General features: G+C 36.9%; 2 protein-coding genes across 7 annotated transcripts in view; one reads left to right on the top strand and one right to left on the bottom strand.

The window, feature by feature from the left end:
- The window catches only part of ptpa (protein phosphatase 2 phosphatase activator), a 117,519-nt gene that overhangs the window by 7,956 nt on the left and 84,938 nt on the right, over positions 1-24,625 (top strand). For 4 of the 6 annotated variants that reach the window (XM_051892916.1, XM_051892918.1, XM_051892915.1 and 1 more), the window contains exons 9-10: positions 1,304-1,411; positions 19,441-19,597. In XM_051892916.1, coding sequence (XP_051748876.1) covers positions 1,304-1,411; positions 19,441-19,597 — 265 coding nt within the window. Of the gene's footprint in view, positions 1-1,303; positions 1,412-3,564; positions 4,656-19,440; positions 19,598-24,625 lie in introns of those variants that run through there. The other 2 variants (XM_051892920.1, XM_051892919.1) reach the window with 1 other exon arrangement.
- ier5l (immediate early response 5-like) lies at positions 7,928-10,244 on the bottom strand. Its single transcript, XM_051892921.1, has one exon. It carries the CDS (start codon positions 10,062-10,064, stop codon positions 9,156-9,158), a length of 909 nt encoding a protein of 302 aa, XP_051748881.1. The 5' UTR covers positions 10,065-10,244; the 3' UTR covers positions 7,928-9,155.

The following is a 24,625-nucleotide window of genomic DNA, read 5'->3' as shown; positions in this document are numbered from 1 at the left end:
GTTTGGCCTCCACTCACATGAGTCATTTCCTTCCTTCCCTGCACGTTGTTGTGAATCACTCCTAAGGCCCCTAGGGCCCACCCCCTCCTTTCTCTTTCTTTTCCTCTCTCTCTTCTTCTCTCCATTCCTCTGTGAGGGGCTAGTAGGTCTCTGGAAAGTCCGGCTTGACGAGAGCAGTGTGTGTGTGGAGTAAAGCTACACAGCACTACCATTCATAAAGTGCTCTTTCCCAAGGGCAGTCCACTAACCCTCTCTCTCATAAACTCTTATGAATAGGCCTCATAGTACAGTGACTTGATGATGATCAAGTCAATTACCACTACTACTGAAGAGTTCATAATCTTACGATAATATTCTCATAATTCTATTATTATGTTTGTTTATGTTACACACATAAACTATCATTCAGAAGTTTAGGGTCAGTAATTTTTTTTTATTAAATAAATAAAAAATACTTTTATTTGGCAAGGATGCTTTAAATTGATCAAAAGTGTCAGTAAAGACATTTATGTTACAAAAGATTTTAAATAAATGCTGTTCCATGGAACTTTCTATTCATCAGAAGGATCATGTGACAACTGCTCATGTGATCAACTTTGAAATAAAGTACATTTTCATACATTCATATATTGAAGTAGAAAACAATTATTTACAAGTGTAATAATATTTCACAATATTAGTTTTTTTTACTGTATTTTTGATCAAATAATTGCAGCCTTGGTAAGCATAAGAGACTTCTTTCCAAAACATTTAAAAATCTTGCTTTTTTCATCCTTTTACATTTTTGTTATATATAACCCTTTTTTTTCTCTCTCTCTCTATCTTTGCCCTTTTCTCTGGTCTGTGATCACCACACACAAGATCTTACCACAGTTAAAAGTGTGGCTGTCTTATTCTAAGTAGTTTTGTCGGGTTTCCATACACCTCAAATCAATCATGTGTAAACATCTCTGAGATCAGAATCAGAAAGAGCTTTATTGCCAGTTTACCTTGGTATTGAACCTTCCAGTACACACATAAATATAACAAGAGACATAATAACATTTAGGAATAAAAAATATAAAAAAAGTATAAAGACACAGATAGGTTTAGTCAGAATATACATTTACAGATAATGAACAAATTTACAGTATTGTAAATAATAATATGAATAAATAACACTAAATAACTGTACTTTAAAATGCAGTTATTATTATAACTAATGTAGATGATTGTGCATTTCATTATGCTCCATTAAATCCAGCTTTAATATCTTAAGTTTACTATCATCTCCTTAATCACTATGTATATTTCCTCTCTTTAGATGAAAACAGGCCCTTTTGCTGAGCACTCAAATCAGCTTTGGAACATCAGCGCTGTTCCTTCTTGGTCCAAAGTCAATCAAGGTCTCATACGAATGTATAAAGCGGAAGTAAGTATCATGCTATTGTAAACATTAATACATGTCAGCAGTTTTTGATGTTGTAATATATTAAAATTAGTGTGATACTGACTCCTTATATAGAGTACGTAAATGGTACATTTGGTAGTTAGTGAATTAAATCCTTTTTTATCATAACAGAAAAATATTAAAAAACATTCTATTCAAAAAGCAGTATTTTGCAAGCTACCCACTCATACAGTCTGCATGAGACATTTGTAAATGCGTCATTATAAATGCCAAGCCATAGATTCTCGGATGTGAAGTTTTAAGAACGGAGCTGAAGGAGTTAATGGGGCAAGCATGTGTTCGAGGGGAAGAACCGCGTGCCCCACCCCCTCCTCCAAAGCCCACATCCTGTGTTGTTGAGAAGACGCCGGTGCTCCCTCCTCCTCCTCTCCCTTTAGCACAGAGCAAAGCTGAGGGGCCAGTCTGTCTGCAAATTCCCCTCCTCCTTCCCTCTCTCTCTCTCACCCTGTCTGTCTTTCCCCACCCCCGTATATATCACACTCTCGTTCTCTCTTTGACTCCATCAGCCGGGGACACATGACTGTTACTGATGTCTTTTAAGTTAAATGCTAAGAGAGTATGAAAGCGATTCATATGGAAGTTTTATATATGAAAGTTTTTAATTCTGTATCTGCAACATTTCAATGTGCTTTTGTCTCAGTTTCATTTATTTCTACATTGAAATACATGAGAGGCTTTTCCTTCTCGTCTCCTTTGGCCTTATGTGTAGTTTGAAGATCCCATACACTTCATAGTCAATCGTAGACTTTTATTCAGCAAGCATGCATTAAACTGATCAAAAGAGACAGTAAAGACTTGTAGGGCTGCCCCCATCTAAAGATTTTCCTAGCTGACTGCGAGCCGTTCATTTAAACCATCAGTCGATTAGTTGGAGGAGAAATAACAAACTATAATAATGAGCATTTAAAATATAAATTAAGCGCTCAGGCGTGCGCATAAAGCTTGCCGCAGTGACACCAGCAAACATTGCATAAACTTTTCTGAGATCAGAACGCAAACAAAATAAATAACACATTAGGCCTATATAAAAACGAATAAATAAATAGCAGCAAACTGAAACTCTACAACTATTTGGACAATTAGGCTATATCCAACTCACCGTCACTCCGATCTCAGTCTTCTCATATAATGAGCTCCGCGTCTTGCTCACAATGAAGCCGTAACACCAGCGCTTGAGAAGATGTGCTCTGATGGTGTGGACGTGGAAGTTAAGTTAAACATGGCGTGCAGTAAGTGCACCATTTAGCTTCCACACTCCACACGAACACTTGGACATGCAGCTATTAGCACACATTCATCTAGGTTAAAGATAACGATAGAGCAAGCGGCCATGCGAAGTGGCTATAGGCTACTACTTGCATGTTTTAAATGATAAGTCATGTTTGAGGTCGTACGTCACCTTTTTGTGGTCATTCTTTACCCTCTCCACATGTTCCCACAGCACTTTGGATTTTCTGCCCCACATATTACCGCATGGACCAGCCGTGTTAACGATCTGTCACTGCGTGACTTCGCCAATTCCTGTGGAGCTTTCTTTCTGCGACTAACCGACTGATTCAAATTTAGTCAACCAACCCTCTTCTCGTCGATTACTGTTTATTCGACTATATGGGCCAGCCCTAAAGACTTGTAATGTTACAAAAGATTCCTATGCTGTTCTTTTGAACTTTCTATTCATCAAAGAATCCTGAAAAAAGTATCACGGTTTTCACAAAAATATTAAGCAGCACAACTGTTTTATCATTGATAAGTTTTTTGAGCACCAAATCAGCATATTAGAATGATTTCTGAAGGATCACGTGATAGAAGATAGAAAACAGTTATTTTAAGTTGTAATGATATTTCACAATATTGCTGTTTTTACTGTATTTTTTTTATTTAAATAAATGCAGCCTTGGTGAGCATGAGACTTTTTTTCAAAAACATCAGAAAAATCTTACTGACCCCAACCTTTTGAACAGTAGTGTGTGTGGAAATATACCTCTGTATATTTATAGTTTTACTCTGTTTGGACACCATGGCATTATTAGACATTTTGAAAGCTAAGTAAATCTATTCTCTTGCTGCGGAGTTGATTGATACTAGTAAACTCTTTCTGTGTCGCCCTCTCACAGTGTCTAGAAAAATTCCCCGTCATCCAGCATTTCAAGTTTGGCAGCCTGCTCTCCATCCAGCCAGTCAAACCATGAGAGACAACAAAAAGAATTAGCACCTTGTCAGAGAGTACAACCAAAACTCCGACTTTGGACAAAAGCGCTTCAGTCATGTTAACAAAGCTCAATATGCATTCTCTTCACCAGAGGTGCTTGGTCTTACTCCTGTAGATCTACTTTCCTGGAGAGTTCAGTCCTAAACCTGTTCTAATACATCCTATCCTAAAATATTTAAGTGAACCTGAAGACCTTGATCATCTGGTTCTGGAGTATTTGAGTTGAGTTGAACTAAACTCTGCAGGACAGTAAATCTGAACAGCCCTGCTCTTCACAATCTACTAGTTGTGTATATGAAATCACACTTCTGATATTCCTCCTAGTGATGCAGTTTGTCTTTATGGTTTTATTTATCTATTCCCTGCAAGCAGGAAGTTGAACTGCTACTAAGACACCTGCAGTGAGCACTCAACTCAGATATGCACATATACATTTTCATCTGGATTGGCATTTATATTTATTTATGTGTATATAAAGAACAGAGCTTGTCACAATGAATGGTTGAAGGCTTGGTTTTGGTTTAATGGATTCCATTTCCTGTGTGCAAAGATCTGAGGCCAATGAACAATAATGTGTGTTTGTGTGTGCGGGTGTTGGTGAGTTTATGGAGCAAAAAGCACTTCTTGAGTAACTTGCTGTTCAGTTATCAAAGATCGCTGAGGCGTGTTTTTGCTGTGAATGGTTTTGATGAGTATCATCTTTATGTAAAGACATTTATAAGTTGTCAACCACTTTAGTTTTACAATTTTGGCTGTGCTTATTTCTTTCATATTCATTTAACCGAAAATAGGACGAGTAATTGGTGTATAAAAATGTCAAAAAGGCTTAACCCTTATAGTTTGTAAGCAGCCACATGTAGCTAATGCCATAGTCTTCCGTTGCTAAATGAAAGCAATGTATTTGGATCCACCAGTTCGGCATTATGGTAAATCAGTCAAGCATTTTTGATTTCTAAACTTTATTCTGTGTAAATAAATGGTTTCAGTTTGCTTCAAGAGATGGTATCATTTAAAGAACAGGTTACATGCATGTTAAAATTACTGAAATATTAGTGCAAAGCTTTTGTTACTCAAATGCGGTAACTTGATGCTGTTAGAACCCAGCAAAACATCTATGAACACTTTTTACATGGGCACAAATATCATTTAGAGTAAGTTTTCATTGTTCTGCACATTATCGCGAGCACACTTTACATTGCTGAACGTGTCCTGGATTGACAATGAAATCATTTTGAAATGAGAGGCATATTAAAACAGTATTTAATCCTGGGCTACCTTTCTGGTTTAAACAATTCAGCGTTTTTGTTTATCCTGGGTTAACATGGAACTAACAGACCTGGATTGCCTTTTCCTAAAAGCTTTGTAGGCCTAAGTAGATCATGCAAACTATTGGCACCAATGGTCTCAAGATCTACTTAGGATTACAATGCTTTTTGGAAATGCAGCCCTACTAGGTGAAAATAATTTACAAAACAATTCCTTTAGCTTGGAATCTAGCAGCTGGTTGCAAAGAAACTTTGTGACAATTCATTTATAATCATAACTTAATGGTTTGCTTAGTTTAAGGGGTTTGTGGCGACCAACCTCAAATTGAAGTGTCTTAATTTCACAGTACTAACCATTGTCAAAATAGTTAGTGTATTAAAATTGGCTTTTTGAGTTGCTAGTATTTAATAAAAATGTGTTTTAATTTTTGAGATGCAGTGGAACTACTGGGTTAATAATGGGACATAACACTTGATGTTAATCTAACCACCACAATTAAGCTTTAAGTGAATCATTAACATTGTGACTTCCAATAGTAGAGGGTTAACGATTTTTGAATTAGGTTTCTTTTCCTCATCAAAATATACAGTTTACTGAAATTCTAAGTAGTTTCAGCAGTGTCCTGTTATGTGACATGCTATAATTAAATTAAAACTGATATATAATGCAAATAAAAGGTTTAATTACATCATGTATAAAAGAAAGGGGTAACACTTTAGTATAGGGAACACATATATTAACTATGACTTTTCCCTCAATAAACCCCTAATTTACTGCTTATTAATAGTTAGTAAGGTAGTTGTTAAGTTTAGGTATATTGGGTAGGATTAAGAATGTAGAATAAGGTCATGCAGAATAAGGAATTAATAAGTACTAATAAATAGCCAATATTCTAGTAATATGCTAATAAGCAACTAGTTAAAAGACCCTAAAATAAAGTGCTACCAAGAAAGAATATGTAGACTAACTGGCAAATTAATTAAGTTTATGGTTTTGGGGTAAATGGTTATTATATAGATATATATGTACATTTAACATAAATATTGATGTTGAATAAAAAAGAAGAAAATGGACATGGTTTTATTTCAACCAGCCCGGTGTATTTATATTGCTTTTGAAAAGGTGATTTTAATTGTGGTATATAAAGTAAGGTGTTTTTGAAGCAAATTAGAATCGGGTTTTTTTAATCTACAAAGTGCTCCGCTGGACCTACACCCAGGACAGGCCGATTCACATTCTGTCTTTTCAGTTGAGTCATTTTCAGTGGTTGGCAAATTCAGCATCTGCCCAGTCACTGTAGTCCAGCCGCCCCACTGTGAAACTCCGCACAGCTTGCTGAGTAATTGACATGAACGCATGTCGAATTTACCCCCAACACCCATCCGCCTCCCCCGTTTCTATTCAGCTGTATTCAGACGCAGGCTCCACTGCTGAGTTCAACAGGCGCAGTTGAGATAAGATAAGGTTAAAGTCGTGCCTTTTGTCTTCATTAACATTTGATGTTACCGTTTCACAAAAGCTGCTCATTTTGGAGAGTGTAAACAGAAGCGTATTTAGTACATATATCACGTCCACTGGCTAATGAAACACGTGCTGTCTATGTTGAATATTCTGTGTACGTGTATAATTGACGGCGCATGGATCCTTCCTTCACGTAAAAGGAGAAAATCTGCATTTGTTTCGTGCGCGCGCTCTCCATGGTAGCGTTTCCCGCATTTGCCACGCGGAGGAGCTCGCCACACACCACAGACTATGTCTTACATAGCCTGTCAAAAATTAAACAAATATACAAACGGTCTTTTTATAAAATAGATTTGGTAACGTTAGCACAGACTCCTTTTCCCTAATATGAGTCTATTCAGAACAAAACAAACAAAGGGCTCAAATGTAACTTTTACGCTCATTAAGCCGACATCAATTTAACCTTGTTGAATCATTCAGTTATTTCAAAGACGTGTCCGTCGCACAACAAACCAAGCTGGAACGTATTTTAACGGTTTTAAATGCCTCGTCGTAATGTAGTACAAACATACCGCGCGACCGAATTACTTGCGTTTTTAGCGACATTTAAAAATACGCGAAACGGCTATATTCGTCGAAAACAGCCAAGACAACGACCTGATAATAGCCTATGTATGTTGGACGTTGATGTGTCGGGCGTACTGCGGTGCAGTATCAGATTGAGAGGAGTCGAGAGGTTTCGGCTACAGATGAGAGAGAGAGAGAGAGACCGGAGAGAGGACAGGGAGGGGAGGGGTGGAGGGGGTTGCAGGGAGCAGCGGATTCGAGGTCAGCCCGAGGTGCCGCTACATAGGCGCTCTAATACCTTCATTCATTGATTTTGAAGAACACCACCATGTGGCATACAGCAGAGATAACACAGTCTGCAAGTTTAGCGAGAGTTTCTGGCTAAAAAAGTGCGCGCGCCTTGAACACAGTGCCCGCCAATAAGACGTGACGCGTGTGTCAGGCAAAAGTTTGCTTTTTGGGGTAACGATCTTTGCTGCGAAACTTTCATTTTGAATGTAGGGTTTTCTATATTTTATGCTTTGTTTTATTCTGTTAATGGTGCGTAGGCTATACTTTCCCTTCTCATTAGATGTTTTATTCTTGGCCTACAGGTGACAGTTTAATATCCCACAGGTAAGGGCAAATTCAATTTCAGGTGATACAAAACAGGTAAACAATGCTGAGAATATTCATTTTAGTATCTAAAATCGTACATGCACAGTTTGGAGAGCCATTGAGTGAAATGTTTGCCCTTTAGTTCTTGATTAGAAATCTAACTAACATTAGTGAGATATGGAAAATGTGGCAAATATATAATGACTTTGACCTTAATTGCTGTGGAAATGGCAGATGAGATGTGCTAAGGATGTTGCACTTTGTTTATAAGATTTCTGTATTGCTTTGAGTCAAGCTCACTATCACCAGTTGAGGCCTACATTTTAGTGGAGCTGTAATTGACATTCTTGATTCATCAAAAAAGAGGCAATGCAAAGTAAGTTTCATTTTTTATTAAGGTTATAAATTTTAAACAAATACTTTCTAAAACAGTTTTACCCGGTGATATACAATTTAATATGCACAAAAATACAAGAATACCAACAAAATATGGAGAATACGTCTGAAAACGTCTTTAATTCAGTACACATAGTGCTTATATAATGTGAGGACGTATGGCTAATTTATGAGATTGCCTTTTTAGAACAAAAGGTCTAAGTTTGTAGAAAATAAAATCAAACCCACAAAACCAAGCAAATGCTGGCATCATGAATTACTGTGAAGGCTTTAACTTTTTCTGAGAGCAAGGGGGCGGGAAATGGTTAATGCTGGAGACTGGATAGTCAACAAAAATACCTGGCAGATTAAATCACGGCGTGCATTATGGGAGTTGTAGTGTTAATTAATGGCCCCAACTTTCAGTGTTGATGAGGTGACTGGCATAGGTGAACTACAAACACACTCAGAGGAACTGGAGCTGTAGGTCAGTGCAGTCAACAAAACGCACCAGTCCTCGCCACTTTCAACAGCACAATTCATAATACAGAAAACAACAAACTCAAGACAGGGAGGGGGTTCAAATATTGCACCTTCATTAGCCTACTTGATTGCCTTGTATGATATTACAGAATGTAGTCTGTTTAAGCCAGTCCTCTTCCTGTAGCTCTACGTTAACAACAACACTAGCTCAGATGTAGTCTTGTTGTAGTAGCCTGTTCTACTGGTAAACTGGTGGTAGTTAAGACGTTAAAATGTTACAAAATATGACACGACTGCTTAAAGTGTATTGTGTCTGTGAGAAATAAGCGTGCAGTGGGTAGGCTTCTCCGTTTGCAGCCTGTTATTCCCAACATTACATGACTAGTAATGTTATTTTACAATACATCTTTGTGAAAGTTCCTGGGAAGGGGAGAGAAAAGGGAAACAATCCACGAGCGAAACATTCAGAGACTTTCCATGTTTGTGGCCATAGCTAGCAGTCTGCGTTGGGTTTAAGGCAACGAAATTCAACTTCGTATTAAAACGTTTGTTGTGATATCGACATTTGTTTTAAAGGATACATCACAAGTGGTAGGCTACAACCACTGTCCGCCTCCCCCACTGAAACGAAACTAAAAACAAACCAAATAAAAAACGCTTAAATAACTTTGTTGCAAAAATAAAAGTCAATTTGTCTTAGACTTTGTACAATTTCATAAAGTATCTGTATTCGCATTAACCACAGAGTCAAAAGGCTACAATAGCTCTCGTCCAAGCCCCTAAACTCGCCAGGGCTTGTTTGCTACAGAACTGTCCGTTTAAGGCTTGCTCCAAGTCCGCTTGTCTGCTCACCAGTCCCGTAAACCCCGAGCCGAAGATCGAGATGAGGTTGGAAATGTTCGACGTGTCCAAATGCTCCGTGCTCACGTATGAAGAGTCCTCGAATTTCGCTCTTTTGCACGGCGTAAAATCCGGTACCTCCTCGATCTCGGACACGTAGTAACCAAAGTCAAGCTTGCGTTTCTTGGCTGGGCTCTGTGCGCCCTGGCAGCACTGTTGGAGCGAAGCGCAGCAGTCCTGGTGCAAATACCCGTTCTCTACTGTGGTAACGACATGCGTGTCCAAATCGAGCACTGTAGTTTTGTTGCAGTGCATGTTGTTTACCGGCGAAAAGTCACAGTTGGACACGGGGTAGGCTTCCGCGCAGCAGCTGCGGTAGAACGAGGGCTCCGGAGCTTTGCAGACCTCTTCGTTTTGGAGAGCCAGGGGCACCGAGCAGGCGCTGCTGGGCTGGATGTGCTGCACCGAAGGAGCCTGGTGACTGACGGGTAAGAGCGCGCCGCAGAGGCTCGCCGACTCGTTCGCGCTGCCGCAGCAGTCCCCCGTCTGCTCCTCGCAGTCCTCCATCAAATCGAGCGGGTTTAGCTCCTGGATCTCGTTGCAGACGGTCATCACCTCCTCGTACTGCTGCATCCTGTAGATCTCGGCGTACTTCTCGTTCATGTAGACTTGCCTGGCGTTCCTCAGTACGTAGGAGACCAGCAGGTTTTTGTGCAGCTTGATTCCTCCTCTCTGCGTACGGGAGTTGTGGATTTTCCGTAAAGATATCGAAATGAGACTTTGTGCATCTACTGCACACTCCATGGTGTTGATCATGGTCGGGGTCGTGATGTTTTCCCACCGCTCCGACGAAGAAAACAAACTTTCTTTTAGTCAGAATCACGATATTTCGCACGGGGACGAAGGCTTAAGTCAGCTCTGTGGAGAAACATTGAACGTGGTCGTTTCTGCCTCAACGTGTGAGCGTAGGCAATCATTAGCCTGCGCTTGCTGCCATAGTATATATATGGCGAAGAACTTTACGCCCACTTTACCTTCGGCCAATCAGGGGCCGAGAATATCGTTGAGTGACAAGCAAATTCCACACAGAGGTTTCGATCTCGTCCAATCACAGAGAGGCGGTTCTTCTGTGCTATTCAAATTCCAAACTGACTTTACCAAACTGGAATGTTCTCATGAGGCGCATTGTACATCTGAGTGCGTGCTCTTGTCATGTGTGCCGGGGAGACTCTACTTGAAGGATGACACAAAATATTTTTTAATAAGTACTAAAACACTCTGTATTAGTTAACATCCCTCGCCGTTTTACCAGACATTAAAACTGACTGTTTACTGAATTTTTTGCAAGCTATATTTTAAGAACATTATACCCATTTCCAACTTACATACAACTCATACCAGCAGATGAAACGTTAAACTATTGATCATAAATATCATAATAAATATAAGTAAATATATCTATATAATTTATTTTTATTTCATATGGATTAGGCCTATATGTAAATGGGAAAACATTAATGTAATGGAGGATTCAGACTCAAACATAGCAAACGCAATGAACATACTATGTAATATAAGCTACACTACAAGTACATTATATATACATTACTCTTAAACTACATGATCTATTATGTTTTTTTTTCTAATATGCATTACAAGAATATATAGGCAAGACAATGCAATTGTCTAAAATGTCAATGATGTAGAATATCAATAATCTCAAATAATCCAGATAAAGTATCATATAAGTAACATAGAAGACTACAAATATTTAGTGTGAATTGAATATTATGTTTTTAGAAAACAGTTATTGTTTAGATATTAATGGTGATACACAAAGTATTAATTAAGAAACAGACAAATAATTCAAGGCAAACTATTTACTTTAGAATATGTTAAGGTTTATACATACAGTTCAGACTCTAAATGCAAGAACACTGTGGACAACTCTGATATAATTTGGATGTCCAAGATGCCAGAGTCAAAACTGATGATGAATTAAGTTTTCTCTGGAGTATTTATTTCAGCACAGATATTCATAGATATAGTAACAGAAAATAATTTACCCTTTGGTCTGTAAGATAGATGTTCATTCACCCTAAGTTTCTATCAACAGATGACATATATATTGTTAAACTGCTATACATGGCTTCAGGACAGAACATATTCTAAAAACTTTCTATTTTCACTATCTTTATAGATTGTTTCAACACAAACTTTTCACCTTTGACTCAATAATATTCTAGAAGAATACATCTGAATGACCCCTCTCTAGTAATTCACTCTGCACCTGCACAATATGGAAAAAAACAAAAACAAGCTGTTAAATTTTCTAAATATCAGATTTGGTTCTGTGCATGTCAAACATTTGCTGCATTCCCTAATTGCTGTACATTCTTCCCCTACTGGTGTGATAGATTACAGTAGTGTTTGAGAAAATCAGTCAGATATTCCTGATCATCCCCCCACCCCACCCCACCCCCTCACACACAGACACACACACACTTAAACACAACCTTAGATTTTACAGCTCTGCATCTTAACAGTGCCCAAAATCAGAAACACACAAATCTTCATAATGCATTGAGAGTACAAAAAAAATAAATAAACAAGTAGAATCACCAACAAGAGTATTACAATCATGTATTAAAGACCGAATGGAATATGAAAAACATAAAGACACTGACAGTTAAGCTGTTTTACAATTTAAGGTGAAACTTATGACTTATAGGCCCGGTTTCACAGACAAGTCTTAGCCTAAACCAGGATTAGGCCTTAGTTCAATTAGTAACTTTTATAAACGTGTCTTAGAAAAAAATATTACTGATTTGCATCTTGAGACAAAACAATTGCACTGACATATTTTGATATCTCAGAGCAAGTTTCTTGTAGTTGAAACAGTTCAAACATGCATTTTAGTCTAGGACTATAGCTTAAGCCTTGTTTGTGAAACCGGGGGATAATCTTATAATAAGAGAAAGATAAAATTGTCTTTTATCTGATAGAATCTTTATGATGATAAGAAGTGATAATCTGCAGGTTTAGAGCACAGTTGAGTTGTGTTTGGCAGTGGGTTTTGTAATGCAACATTATTTTCAGAAAAGGTAAAGGTATGTAATAGTTTACCGACGACATTTAGAAAATGAGTTCTAACTAATTTAATAATAAACCGCTGTAATGCAGCATGAAAAAAAGGATAAGATATATCTTGCACTAAAGAAATACATGCATATAGTTGCTTTAGACCAAGACTGCAGACATATTCAGATGTTCAATTATTAGTAGTGAAAACTTTATACTGACTATACCTAATAAATCTGCCAGTGCTGCGTCAATTTTGTTCTTTCATGCAACACATTGTGCAGCAGTGCATCCATCCACTCCATATTACTATTTGGACACTTAAGACACATTTAAAATGTATGAATGTCATTGCATTAGAAAACAAAATATCAAACCAAGTGGCATCTGCAAAGAAATGATGCTAGACTGTTTCTCCAACTAACATTTCATTTTTGTAATTACTTTTAATCATCTAAAATCAAGGTCATTTTGGTGCTGGGTTAAAAATAACCTAAGTTGGGTTAAAAATAGACAAACCCAGCGGTTGGGTCAAATGTTTGACCCAACCTGCTGGGTAGTTTTATTTAAGTCAACTAAATAAAATAAAACTGCCCAGCAGGTTGGTCAAAAAAACCCAAACACTGGGTTTGTCCATATTTAACCCAACATTTTTTAGAGTATATATGAAGCCAGTTTTCCTCAATGTCATATGGTCTCCAAGCAGAGTAGTTCCTCACATTAACCCTATGAGATTTTAATAATTTACAAATAAGCAGACTTTCTACCTTTGAAAGAACAGCTAAATTTTATCCTGTCACTTTCCAATAATGCCAAAGTATGTTTAAGACATCAAAATTCTACACAGATATTTAGTGTGTGCAGACTATTAGTCTTAATGCAGGCTAATTTTGTCTAATGGGCCTCTAAACATAGAGCTGGAATAAGATGTTCACCTCTCTTTTAGTCATTATTTTATATGTTCCCTATCATAACAGAATCTTCAGAAGTGACAAGTCTAAGCAAACATTTACAACCTTGTATGTGCCATTCTTATATGTACCATTCTATCTATCTATCTGTCTATCTATCTATCTATCTATCTATCTATCTATCTATCTATCTATCTATTCATCCATCCATCCATCCATCCATCCATCCAGGTAGAATAATATGCTGACATTACATGTCGGAGGCAGTTTCAATAAATTTGATCTGAAAATAGCACTTCATCATGGGGAATTAGTAGCACACCAACATTTACAGATTTTTTTCAACTACAAGTTTCTAGGCATTCTCACATTTTTTCAAAGCAAACTCACATTTTGTTTCGAGCGGGTGGGGTAAGGGTGTCACTTTCAGTAATTGTGGTGTAAATGGCCCTATAAAACTCTTGTTGGATAATGAATGGAGATTTCAAGATCAATCGATTTAGGTTTCATTATAATTTAAAATTTAAATGTATTTAAATGTTTTTATATATATATATGTTTTTAGTAAAACATGTTTGTGCATAGATCATATATGTAAGATAAGCAAAAGTTGGACATGTTATATGTTGCATTTAGTTTTTATTTTTCAAATACAAAGTTGCTATCTTATCCTTCTAATGAAATAGCCATTACAAGAACGAAAGATTGTGATGTATTCACAGATTAACTTGACATTTTATTTTAAATCTTTAACTTTTATATTTCATAACCAGTAAATATTAAATTAATAATTTAATAGTAAATAACTGGCTACTGGGCAAACTGAGAGATAATATAATACATATATTACAAATAATAACATATATGAAAGGTCATGAGAACAATTCTTCTATTTATATAAAAATGCTTAAAAATTTATAAAATGACCAAAGATAAACAACATTTGGAAGCACCTAACGTCTCACCTGAATCTATTTTAACTTGGCCGCACATAAACATTTTCTTAAAAGATTTCAGATTAAGATTTACATTCTTGCATCTACCTTCAGAACACCAGAAAATATGGGTGAATATGAGAAGAATATAGCGCTGAACTGCTCTGCTGTGTGAGTCTTGTAACTCTCTTTTACAGTGACATAAAAACATTTATTTACAACACATGTTCTGTTATGTCCTAGTCTCATGGTAAACAGAAAAAGCATAAACACTGGCCTACTCCAGCGACAGTGAATCATCAGTCAATGCTATCTCTCCGGTTGTGATAGAGGTCAGTGGCTATAAACTTCCATCATCAGAAAGAAAATTAATTCTCTTCTAAACGCCTCATAGAAAATATGGGATTTACTATTTTCTTGTTAGTTGAGGTAAGCACCTCTTTCTTATTGTCTAATATAGAAGATGATTGCTCAATAACATCCTTCAGTGGGGTCAAAACAAAGATTACAAAAACACGCTCATGCAACATTGCATTTGAAAATAATACTTAGCCTACTGATTTTTTAATAACTTACTAGAATGTCACGCATGAATAATAGCTTCAATTTTAATAAAATCACAAATTTTATTTTTTTTGTCTTTTACTACGAAGTTTTGCATTTGAATGCCAACTTTGTTTTAAAAAAAAAAGTTTTAGGTATTTAAATGGCCTATTACTTTATGAGACTTTCCTAAATTGAATCTTCATCATTTTTTTTGTGGACTGCGGAAAGACGCTTTAATAGGCTATTGACATAAGCCACTTACTCTAATTCTTCAAATCATTGTTCACCTACGGCATTTATTTTCTTTTCTGCTTAGTCAAATAAAACAAACTCAGACATATACAGAATTTAAAAATATAATTTTTAATTAACGTCAATCTAAATTAAAGTGAGGAAAAACTACATTCCCCGGTCTTAAGGCGTCACTGAAGTACTTTTATCAAAGGAGGAGCATTGTGGGATTTGAAGTGTGATTTGCGTTGCTCAGGACACTCGCGGGCATTCCGGTGGCAGGAGGACCAGTGGGTGAAATATCAGGGCGGAGCTTTCCCCGCTTGGCAGATGGATGCCTTGTGAACTTAAAGGCAAAGTAATCAACTTAACATAAATCGCAAGATGCAATTTCCCAGGGTCGGACGCCACCATACGTTCTAGATTGTAGTAGACATTTTTTGACAATAGTAGGCTACTATAGCGTAACAGACAAAGCTGCTGAGGTAAAAGTATATTCTGACACATCTCAAAAGGCATAAATGAATAACCCACAAGGCAAGTGCACTGATCTGTAACATATTTTTCTTAATCGAAGTGTGGTAGATTATTAAACTTGACGCGGTATGACGCGATGGTGCTTTGCACGGTAAGATGTTTCTGTCTGTGGATACTTTTGAACATTATGTTTTATCATACGAAAATGAGTTAAGTGTGTTGGTGCTTTGTTACATTTGGCCACGTTTTCACGTGCGCTTTTAGGCTAGTGACGGTTCAAGTCTTTGACAAATAAACAAAACGTTAATCTATAGCCTATTTCTCGTTTTGCAAATTGGATTATTAGCCTACTGATCTTTGTTTTTAATAAGAAAGTATTCTGTAGCCTATATTCTTGTAGAGGAGAGTTTTTTTTTTTTTTAAAGACAAACACTTAGTCTTTAAGTTTTTATTGCGCTAGCTGCAGAATTATAGCCTGCTACTAAACACAAGCTGTCCCTTCTGCGTTTGGCTGTTGCGCAATTCACTTTCCAGTTTTTTGGTAACGTCTCGCAGAAGCAACAGTCAGCGACCAAATAAGACTGCATACCCTATATTCATGTAACATTTTGACTTATCCTTTGCTAAAGTATTTTTAGCCCGGGTTCACAAATTGTATTTTATTTCCCCTTTAAGAGCACGAACTGTGTTGGGAGGGAGGTGTCAAGCCCAGAGGCTGAATTTCGGCCAATTAAAGTCGTCGACCCCCTTTGCAATACGTCAGCCCGCTAAGGGAGGGCTCTGAGCGTGAGCGATGTGTGCGGTTTCCAAGGCAACCACTTGTCCTGACCTCCCCATCCCCATCCTCCTCAGGCAAGATTGGTTTCCATGGTAATGATTGTATCTCCCCGCATGTTTCTATTCCCGTAAAGCAAGCTGAGTGAACGGTCGGAAAGTAGCCTGATTTCCTCCAAAGTCTGTCGGACAATTTCTATTTGCATTAGTTCTGCAGGAAAATGTGGTAATATGAACATATATGATAAATAAGGCAGGGTAAAACCGTATGTGATTATTTTCACTAACCTAGATAAACTAACGACATTTATATAGACTATACATAGTCTAAATACAGAGTTGAAAGCATTGAATAATTGTGAAATAAGCTGGTTTGAAATGCTCCTCTATTCAGGCTGGCTAATACTATTCTCATATGTGGAAATAAATACACAGAACACCTTTAATGATCTTCTTAATTAAAAATAAAGAGCCCTGCTTGAGGTGTAGCAAGTTCTCACTCTCTTTTTTTTTTTTGGTTGAATCAACGACTTTCTTAAGAAATGTTTGCGCGTTGATGTCATATGTGACAAATGAACTCACTTGAACAGCCTCTCCTGTCTGAGCCTTTCTAGCTCTTCTGGAATTTCAGCTTCCTGTAACCTGTTGAGACTCATCTGCATGCCACGGACTGAGGGTGTGTTCACCAAAGGGATGGGGGTGAGGGGGTGGGGAGGGGAACTGGAGAGATACAGAGAATGAAAGAAAGAGGGAGCTGTATCTCTCCCTCACACAGGTACACACACACACACACACACACACACACAAACTCTTTTTCTCGCTCTTTTTATCTCCAACACAGCACAAACACATACGCATACACAGGGTATTTAGTTTTTTGCTCGTATTTTTTTGTAAAGAACGCACAACGTTATTGCTGTCCTGGCTATCTTAAAAATATATTTGTATTTAATTACATTTTATTTAATTTTAAGTCCGTTTAGTAGTATTTTACTAGTAGGCCTATAACCTAGATATGAAGTGTGTTGTAAAGTGGTTTCTTCTAACAACATGATGTGTTTACTTTCTTCTTTAGTTCTATCTTTGAAGTTACTCTTGATATTTTGTTGCTAAGCAATTATGATTATGTATCAGATTATATGCATCAACATCTGTCAAACACATATCAAATAAATCAAAAAATGAGCAGAAATCATCAATATGATTTTTTTCAGAGCTGTCACGTTTCAGGAGCAGGAATATCTGCAAAATGTACATTTTCTCTATAATATATATTTTCAAAAGTTGTGTACATCTCATTAAAGGGATAGTTCGCCCAAAAATGAAAATTCTGTCATCATTTCCTCACCCTCAGGTTGTTCCAAACATGTGTATATTTCTTTGTTCTGTTGAACACAAAGGAAAATATTTTGAAGAATGTGGGAAACTGAACAGTTCTGGAGCACCATTGACTTCCATAGTATTTTGTTTTCCTACTATAGAAGTCAATGGTGCCCCAAAGCGGCCTGGTTACAAACTTTCATCAAAATATCTTCCTTTGTGTTCAGCAGAACAGAGAAATTTATACAGATTTGAAACAACTTGGGCGAGTAAATGATGAGAGAATTTTCATTTTTGGGTGAACTATCCCTTTAAGTCCAAGATCTGTAGCCTTTATTTCAGAATTTAGAAACTCAGAAGACCACGAACACCGAGAAAAACAACCACCTTACCAATCTTAAAGGCTAGAAATAGGGTTTTTCTTCGGCTCTGTCCTTGATCTGGTAATCAATTTCATTGATTTCAACATGAATGACAGCCTTGGTTCAGACCAAAGTACAAATAATGACCCCAAGGATTTTAAAAATGCACATAGACTTTGTAGTATTTTTTTTTACTTTAGGTAGGCTAGAATATCATCTGGTTTCATTTAAAATGAGATTATCTTAAACGCGGCTGTAGTTTTGTGCCGCTGCTCACAGTGCCAGAAATTATTCTCCTCACTACCCTCTTCAGTCGAAGGGGGGTGCATTTTTGATGGCTTCTAGGTGGATATGGACATCGAGGTGCGCGCGCACGGACGCATGCACGCACCATAGGTAAACCTTTGCGCATTCACGTGGAATTCAACCAAAATAATACTTTTAAATAAGCAAGCAAACAAGACAAAACCATATATACTTTAAGCAGGCTATTTAAAATGTTTCATATTAACGTTAAATGATTACATTTAACAGTTGTAACAGGCTATGAAGGACGAAAGCATATCGTGAAAATGTCTCTTAAAATATTTGATAAAATACATAAAATATATCGTTTTTAATAAATTACGTTCTATAGTGCGCTAGCGACACACAAGTTAAATGTTCCACATGTCAGGATGCATGTTTTACTTGCGTGCCTACTCCTCCCTCCAGCTCAACAGAGCTTGCGCGGGCTCGCCCACGTGTGCGCGCTGCAGGGTGACAGCGGAAGACAGAGGTTGTGCCTGCAGCACGCACTACTTTAGAAGCATAGGAATGAGCGAATTCACAGCAAATGTTTTTCTTTCTCCAAACTGAAATTCGTATCAGTCCGTTTCCACAGAAATATAAGCGCCGTGGAAGTGTCAGGTACACGGGCATTCTCAAGAGTGTAGCTTGTGCCCTATTTTTATCCTTCAGCTTATGTGCGTCATGAATCCAATGGATGGTGGTGACACTTTGCGTTGATTTCGAGGTTCGCCTACTAATGCTCTCCTGCAGAGGGCCCATTTCTCCTTGAAGTGCTTAGACCGCTGTGTATGTATGTGTGTGAGTGAAATATTAGAACTAACAATTTCCCCTGAAAATGCGAGCGTCAAATCAGCTCTGCCAATAATGACATGCTCAAACGGCCAGCAGAAAAAAAGACATAGAAGAGATATGAACAGAATTTTCCCATTTTCCTTTTCTTTTATATCAGTAAATTTATCTACATGGTTCTTTATTAAACATAAAAAGTGTTTTAAAATCGATTATATAGAAATAAATGGTTAATTAACATAGAATAATGTGTATTAGAAATTGCATTTTGCAATTTATGCTATTTGTGTCATATATGCTTATGAGAATACAAAATTTCACAGTCTGATAATGTTATCAACTATATTTATCTTACATGAGAATTTAGATTTTTAGTTTAAACAGACACTGCATGTGTTTTGTATATTAGTAAACATTTTTAGCAGTGTGTGGCTGGATTTTCCTTTGTTTTTCATATGTTCTTTGTGTCTTATAGGCTACACACACAAGCTCAGACGTACAGCAGTATGTTTGGAACAAGTGGCCTGCTCTCCTTCAGAAACCTGCAGTGTTGGTTGCTGCTGGATGCATTATGTGCCGCTGTAGGGAGTGTCTCTGTACCGCGGAAACTCTTCTCAGGAAGTGGCGTATGGGTTAGTTACATGTGCAGTCCACTCTTCATACACTCCCTCTACTGGTGTCCACTCTGTCACTCTCCTGGTCAGTATTATATGGCTGTTACCTTACAGAACGCGAGGGAGGGGGATTGAGAGAATGTTTGTATAGGCAACAATTGGTTGAGTTTTAGACACCTTGACCTGTTTATTTGACCTTCCTTACATTGAAATGATTTTTTTAAATCAAACTTTCTCATTTTAAATATTTTTTTTTAATGTAATTATTTAAAAAAAAAAAATAATAAAAAAAAGCTTTGACTCCAATTATTGTTTTGTTTTTAGGCCAATATTTTAGAGAGGACCGAAATGTTAATGACATGCTTAAAGGGGTCATGAACTGCATTTTTTATGTTTCCTAAGGTGCACTTATAATGCTAGTATGATTTTTACATCAGAAAACTGTCATAATTTAGAAGTAAAAGGCCATTTTTCTACCCTGATTTTAGCTCCCTGATTTGAGTCTCTGTGAGACTTCAATGTAAACGCCCACTGCTGTGATTGGCTAACATCTTTGAATATAAAAAAGTATTACATATGACTCTAGAAATCTTTTACTACAGTTTTACTATTACAGCTGTCGAGATTAACTAATCATGAAAAGTGTTGATTGTAGTATTACATTTAGATCTACTCCCATCACATGAAAGGTTGCAGTGATGAGCATTATAGCTAATGACAGTCACGTCTGTTTGACCGCAGCGATCTTGTCAATGCAGCTCAATTTCTGCACTCTCACGAATGCTTTCATTATAACTAACAGTTCAAACGATGTAAATATGAGTATAGACAGTGTCATTGATTGTAACGGGAGTTTTGGTGAGAGTGTGATTGACAGCTCCAGCGATTATAAAGCAAGCGTTTGACCGCTTTCTGTATATAATTTAATAATATAATTTAATCAATTTAAGTAACAGATTATTTTCATGCTACTAAGAGAAACAATGCGAAGTTGATCGTTTAGTCGCTAGCTTGATTTACTGACACATAAACAGCAATAAGCAATTTTGAGACAAAGAACCTCTGACTGTACATGAATCATTACATATCAGAAATCACTGATCTTAGGCATTAGAATTATGCCTTACATGTTGTGGCATTACTGTCGGGTCCATATCTTACAGTATAAATCTGTTTGCAAAACCTGTGCCAAAATTGCAACTGATTTACCAAAGAATCCACAGTGAAATTTACCAAACAAACAAATAATGCTGAGACTACTGAGACATTCACATAGTGGAAAATAAATAACCAGTTTCCTAACATTAGGATCCTTTGGAAGGTAATGTTATTTTTAGTCCAGTGATTGTATATCTCTTCTCTCCATCTCATCTTACTAATGTAGAAGTAGCCGTTAATTTGATTCTGCAGAAGTGATCTTTCATCACACTATTACATCATACATCATGTGACAAAATCCGAAACGAGTCATTTTCAGAGCTTGGTTTCAATGAGCTGTTTTTGGACTAATGAGGAAGTTTTGAGTTCTGAAACTTACACAATATTTTTATAGTACAGTGACCTCTTATATGTCAAAAGATCAAGGAATATTCGATTTGTCTAGCCGTGACCCCTTTAAAAAGCAGGAAGAAACAATGACATCTAAGAGATATAAACAGCCTTTTCCCATTTTTCATTTTGTTTTATAGCAGTAACTTTATCCACATGTCAGCAGGTTCTTTTTTAAACATAAAGAGTGGTTTAAGATCGATTATATAAAAATAAATGAATGGTTTTAGGCCAGCATTTGAGAGATGACCGAACTGTTAAAAGCCGGCGATGTGTCCAGTGCAAAAGAAGCATTTCCTGTTCATAGTTTTGAAAGCCAAGAGGATTAACGAGACATGTTTGTCTGCTGAGAGAAGTAGAGAGAGGAAGACGGAAAGAAAGAGAAGGGAGGGGGGGTCAAAAGCAGACACATAGTTGTGTTTCAGACATTTTTTTTTTTGTAAATTTGGATTCTTCTCTTTGTTAGCAGAAATGCTACGTTATATATTTAACATCTCATTTATAGAGTTAAATTTCTGCACTTTAAAATGGAGAAAAAAGAGAGATGTGGTCTTGGAGTTGGTGGAATCAGGTCAAAGAATTCCTGAACCATGTTCGGGAAATATGGAACACCCGGAATTCCAGGGGTGGGGCCATAGCGAGAGAGAGAGCACTCCATAAACAAATACTCCGGCAAATGTTAATCGAACACACATGCTCTCTCTCACGAAGAAGAGGGGGAGAAAAGGGAGGGTGCGGGTACTTTCCAAGTCTCCAAGAGAAAATCTCCCTGAGTTTGCAAAGTTCTTGTTAATAATGTGCGCCTCGTTCTGTTCTGCGAAGAGTGCAAACCTATGCGATACTTGAAACACATTTCATTTTTTGCTTTATACTTTTTAACAACCACCCCTTTAGGCCTTCTGACTGATCCACATCTAAATAAAGCCTCATTTGAGTGAAAAAAAATTGCTGTTGTAAACATATTTGACAAACTGAACCGAAGACCCCAGACCACATTGGAAATTTTGCGTGCATTGATATAAAGTCACTAATGCTCATTCAGGTGAAGCACTGTTTTTATCATAAATGACTGCCGAAATTAAATGTCATTCACCTTTTTCTTCAGTGTCAATATCTAAAGCAATTTGCTCAGAGCTGGCGACTGTATATAGAGCTCTAGTGTGGGTTGCCTGAATCTAGGGCAGAGAGTAAGTACTCCACTGAAGTCAGCACTTAATGTAGCACTAGTAAGCGCTCTTATTCTCATATGAGGGCAGACAATCAAAATTGTGCTATATTAGAGCTGCTGTCTATCTCTTTTTTTGAATAAAAGCCTGTAAAGCCTGTTTGAATATTTGAAGCATGAAATGTTTCACCACAAATAATATACTCTGTATGTTATTTGTATAAAATATATGACACAAAGCACTCTTACTACATATTAAAAATGTTAAGAATAAAATTTTTGTTAAATATTATTTCATTAAGCGAATTCTTAAAAGCATAGTTCAACCAAAAATTTACATTCTGTCCTCATTTACTCATCCTAATCATATTTTTAGTTATGTGGAACAAAGGATTTTTTTTTTTTTAATTCATGCAGTAAAAGCTGAGGGGTCCAGGGTTTTTTTTTTTTTTTTTTTTTTTTTTTTAAATATTGTTCAAAACGTCTTGTGTTTCAGTTTGTAGAAGAAAGTCGTCAGGGTGAGTAAACAAAATGTTTCAAAACTATTCCTTTAAGTAACATCCTTCCGCTAGAAGATATAGTCCCTGACATAACGTTGCTATGCAACAAAAATAATGAAACACACACACACACATATATATATATATATATATATATATATATAGGAGTTATCAGAATAGACTTGTCATGTTTGTTGTTATGTATGTTTGTTTGCCTTGGTTATTTCTTATTTATCACATGTATATAGTTTCATTGTTTGCAATGTTTCTATGAGTGCTGCATATTGACTGAAATGTTGAATTGATCAATCAGAAGCCATATTGTTTTATAATGTTTTAGTATTTTACTACCATAACTGGCACCTTTTCCACAAATCATGGTTTCCACAAAAATATTAAGCAGCACAACATTGATAATAATAAGAAAAGTTTCTTGAGCAGCAAATCAGCATATTAGAATGATTTCTGAAGGATCACGTGACAAATCAGCTTTGGCATCACAGGAATAAATTACATTTTAAAATATGGTAAAATAGAAAGGAGGTTATTTTAAACTGCAATAGTCTATTCGAAAATTAGGTCAAACAGCAGAGTCCGTCTTGGATATGCCGAAGAATGAAAATTACTACCATGAAGTTTTCCAGAGCAATTTCAGGAGAAAGTTTTGAAAGACTGCATTCAGAAAAGTCTCAGAAGAACATTATTATGAAGCTCTGTGCAAGTTTGTGCATGTAAGTTTGTGTGTTTGTGCCTTTTGTGTGCATGTATCTGCTTGTGTTTGCGCTAGTGTCTGTCTCTGTGCTGTGTGTGCAGCTCCTCCAGTCCTCAGCTCACAGGGTGTGGGTGAGCTGTTTGAACTCGGTGGTTAAGCTGGTAGACTGAGATGAATGCAAGAGGAGCTCAGTCTCTTCTTTGAAGTTTGACACGGGGGGTTACCCCTCCCACCAGGAGGGGCTTCAGTGGAGACAGAGAGAGAATGAGAAAGGGGGAGAGAGAAAAACTTTACTCTTGTTTTTTGTGAGAAACACTAGAGGTCCAGCTTGACTCTCAAATTGTCAGAAGGCTTCTGCTTGTTTTAATTACTTTCTCAGAGAATAGCTACGCTACTAAGCTACGCTTTCTCTTAGTATCTCGGTATCAGAAAACCTTTCAAAGCCAGTTGTTGAAAAGCTCAGTTTTTAATACTGTATTACAAACTTTTTTAAGTGTTTAAAGTCATTGTAGTTTCTGGCTTTACATGGTGCTTTATGTCTATTAATAAGACACTGGAATAATGTAGTGGGAAAGTCCCTTTTAAAGAAATTAGCACATTACTTGAAGACCTCCCACTCTCTCTGTCTAACACACACACACAAATAAGCATGCTGTGTCGTGTCTGTGAGACACCTAAAAGGGAGGCCAGGCCAGGTGTGCAGCAGGGACTGAAGATGATACAGGTATGAGCAAGCCCTTGACGGATCCAGCAACAGACTCAAGGACTCTGCTCTAGCTTGTTATCCCTCATCTGTCTCCTCCTTCTCTACAGTGTTTTTAAACATGTGGCTATATCTTTAACATTTTTCGATTTCAAAAATATCTCCAAATGTATAATATACAGTTCCACAAAAGTGAAATTATTTGGCAAAATAATTAGCAGAATTTGAAATTAACATTTTTTCCACTATATAATTTATAGATATTTTTACTCTTTAGATACTCTCTTGAGTAAGTATTTGTTTTGAATAAGAAATTGCTTCACAACTGCTAAAAAAGTATGTTGTATATAGTATGAATGTGTGTAGTATGTATATAATCTGGGCATACTACATTCACCTTATTGTCATTATCATGTGA

This window comes from Ctenopharyngodon idella, chromosome 5, assembly GCF_019924925.1.
Source record: "Ctenopharyngodon idella isolate HZGC_01 chromosome 5, HZGC01, whole genome shotgun sequence".
NCBI classification, from domain to species: domain Eukaryota; kingdom Metazoa; phylum Chordata; class Actinopteri; order Cypriniformes; family Xenocyprididae; genus Ctenopharyngodon; species Ctenopharyngodon idella.
This window is presented reverse-complemented; position numbering and strand designations above follow the sequence as displayed.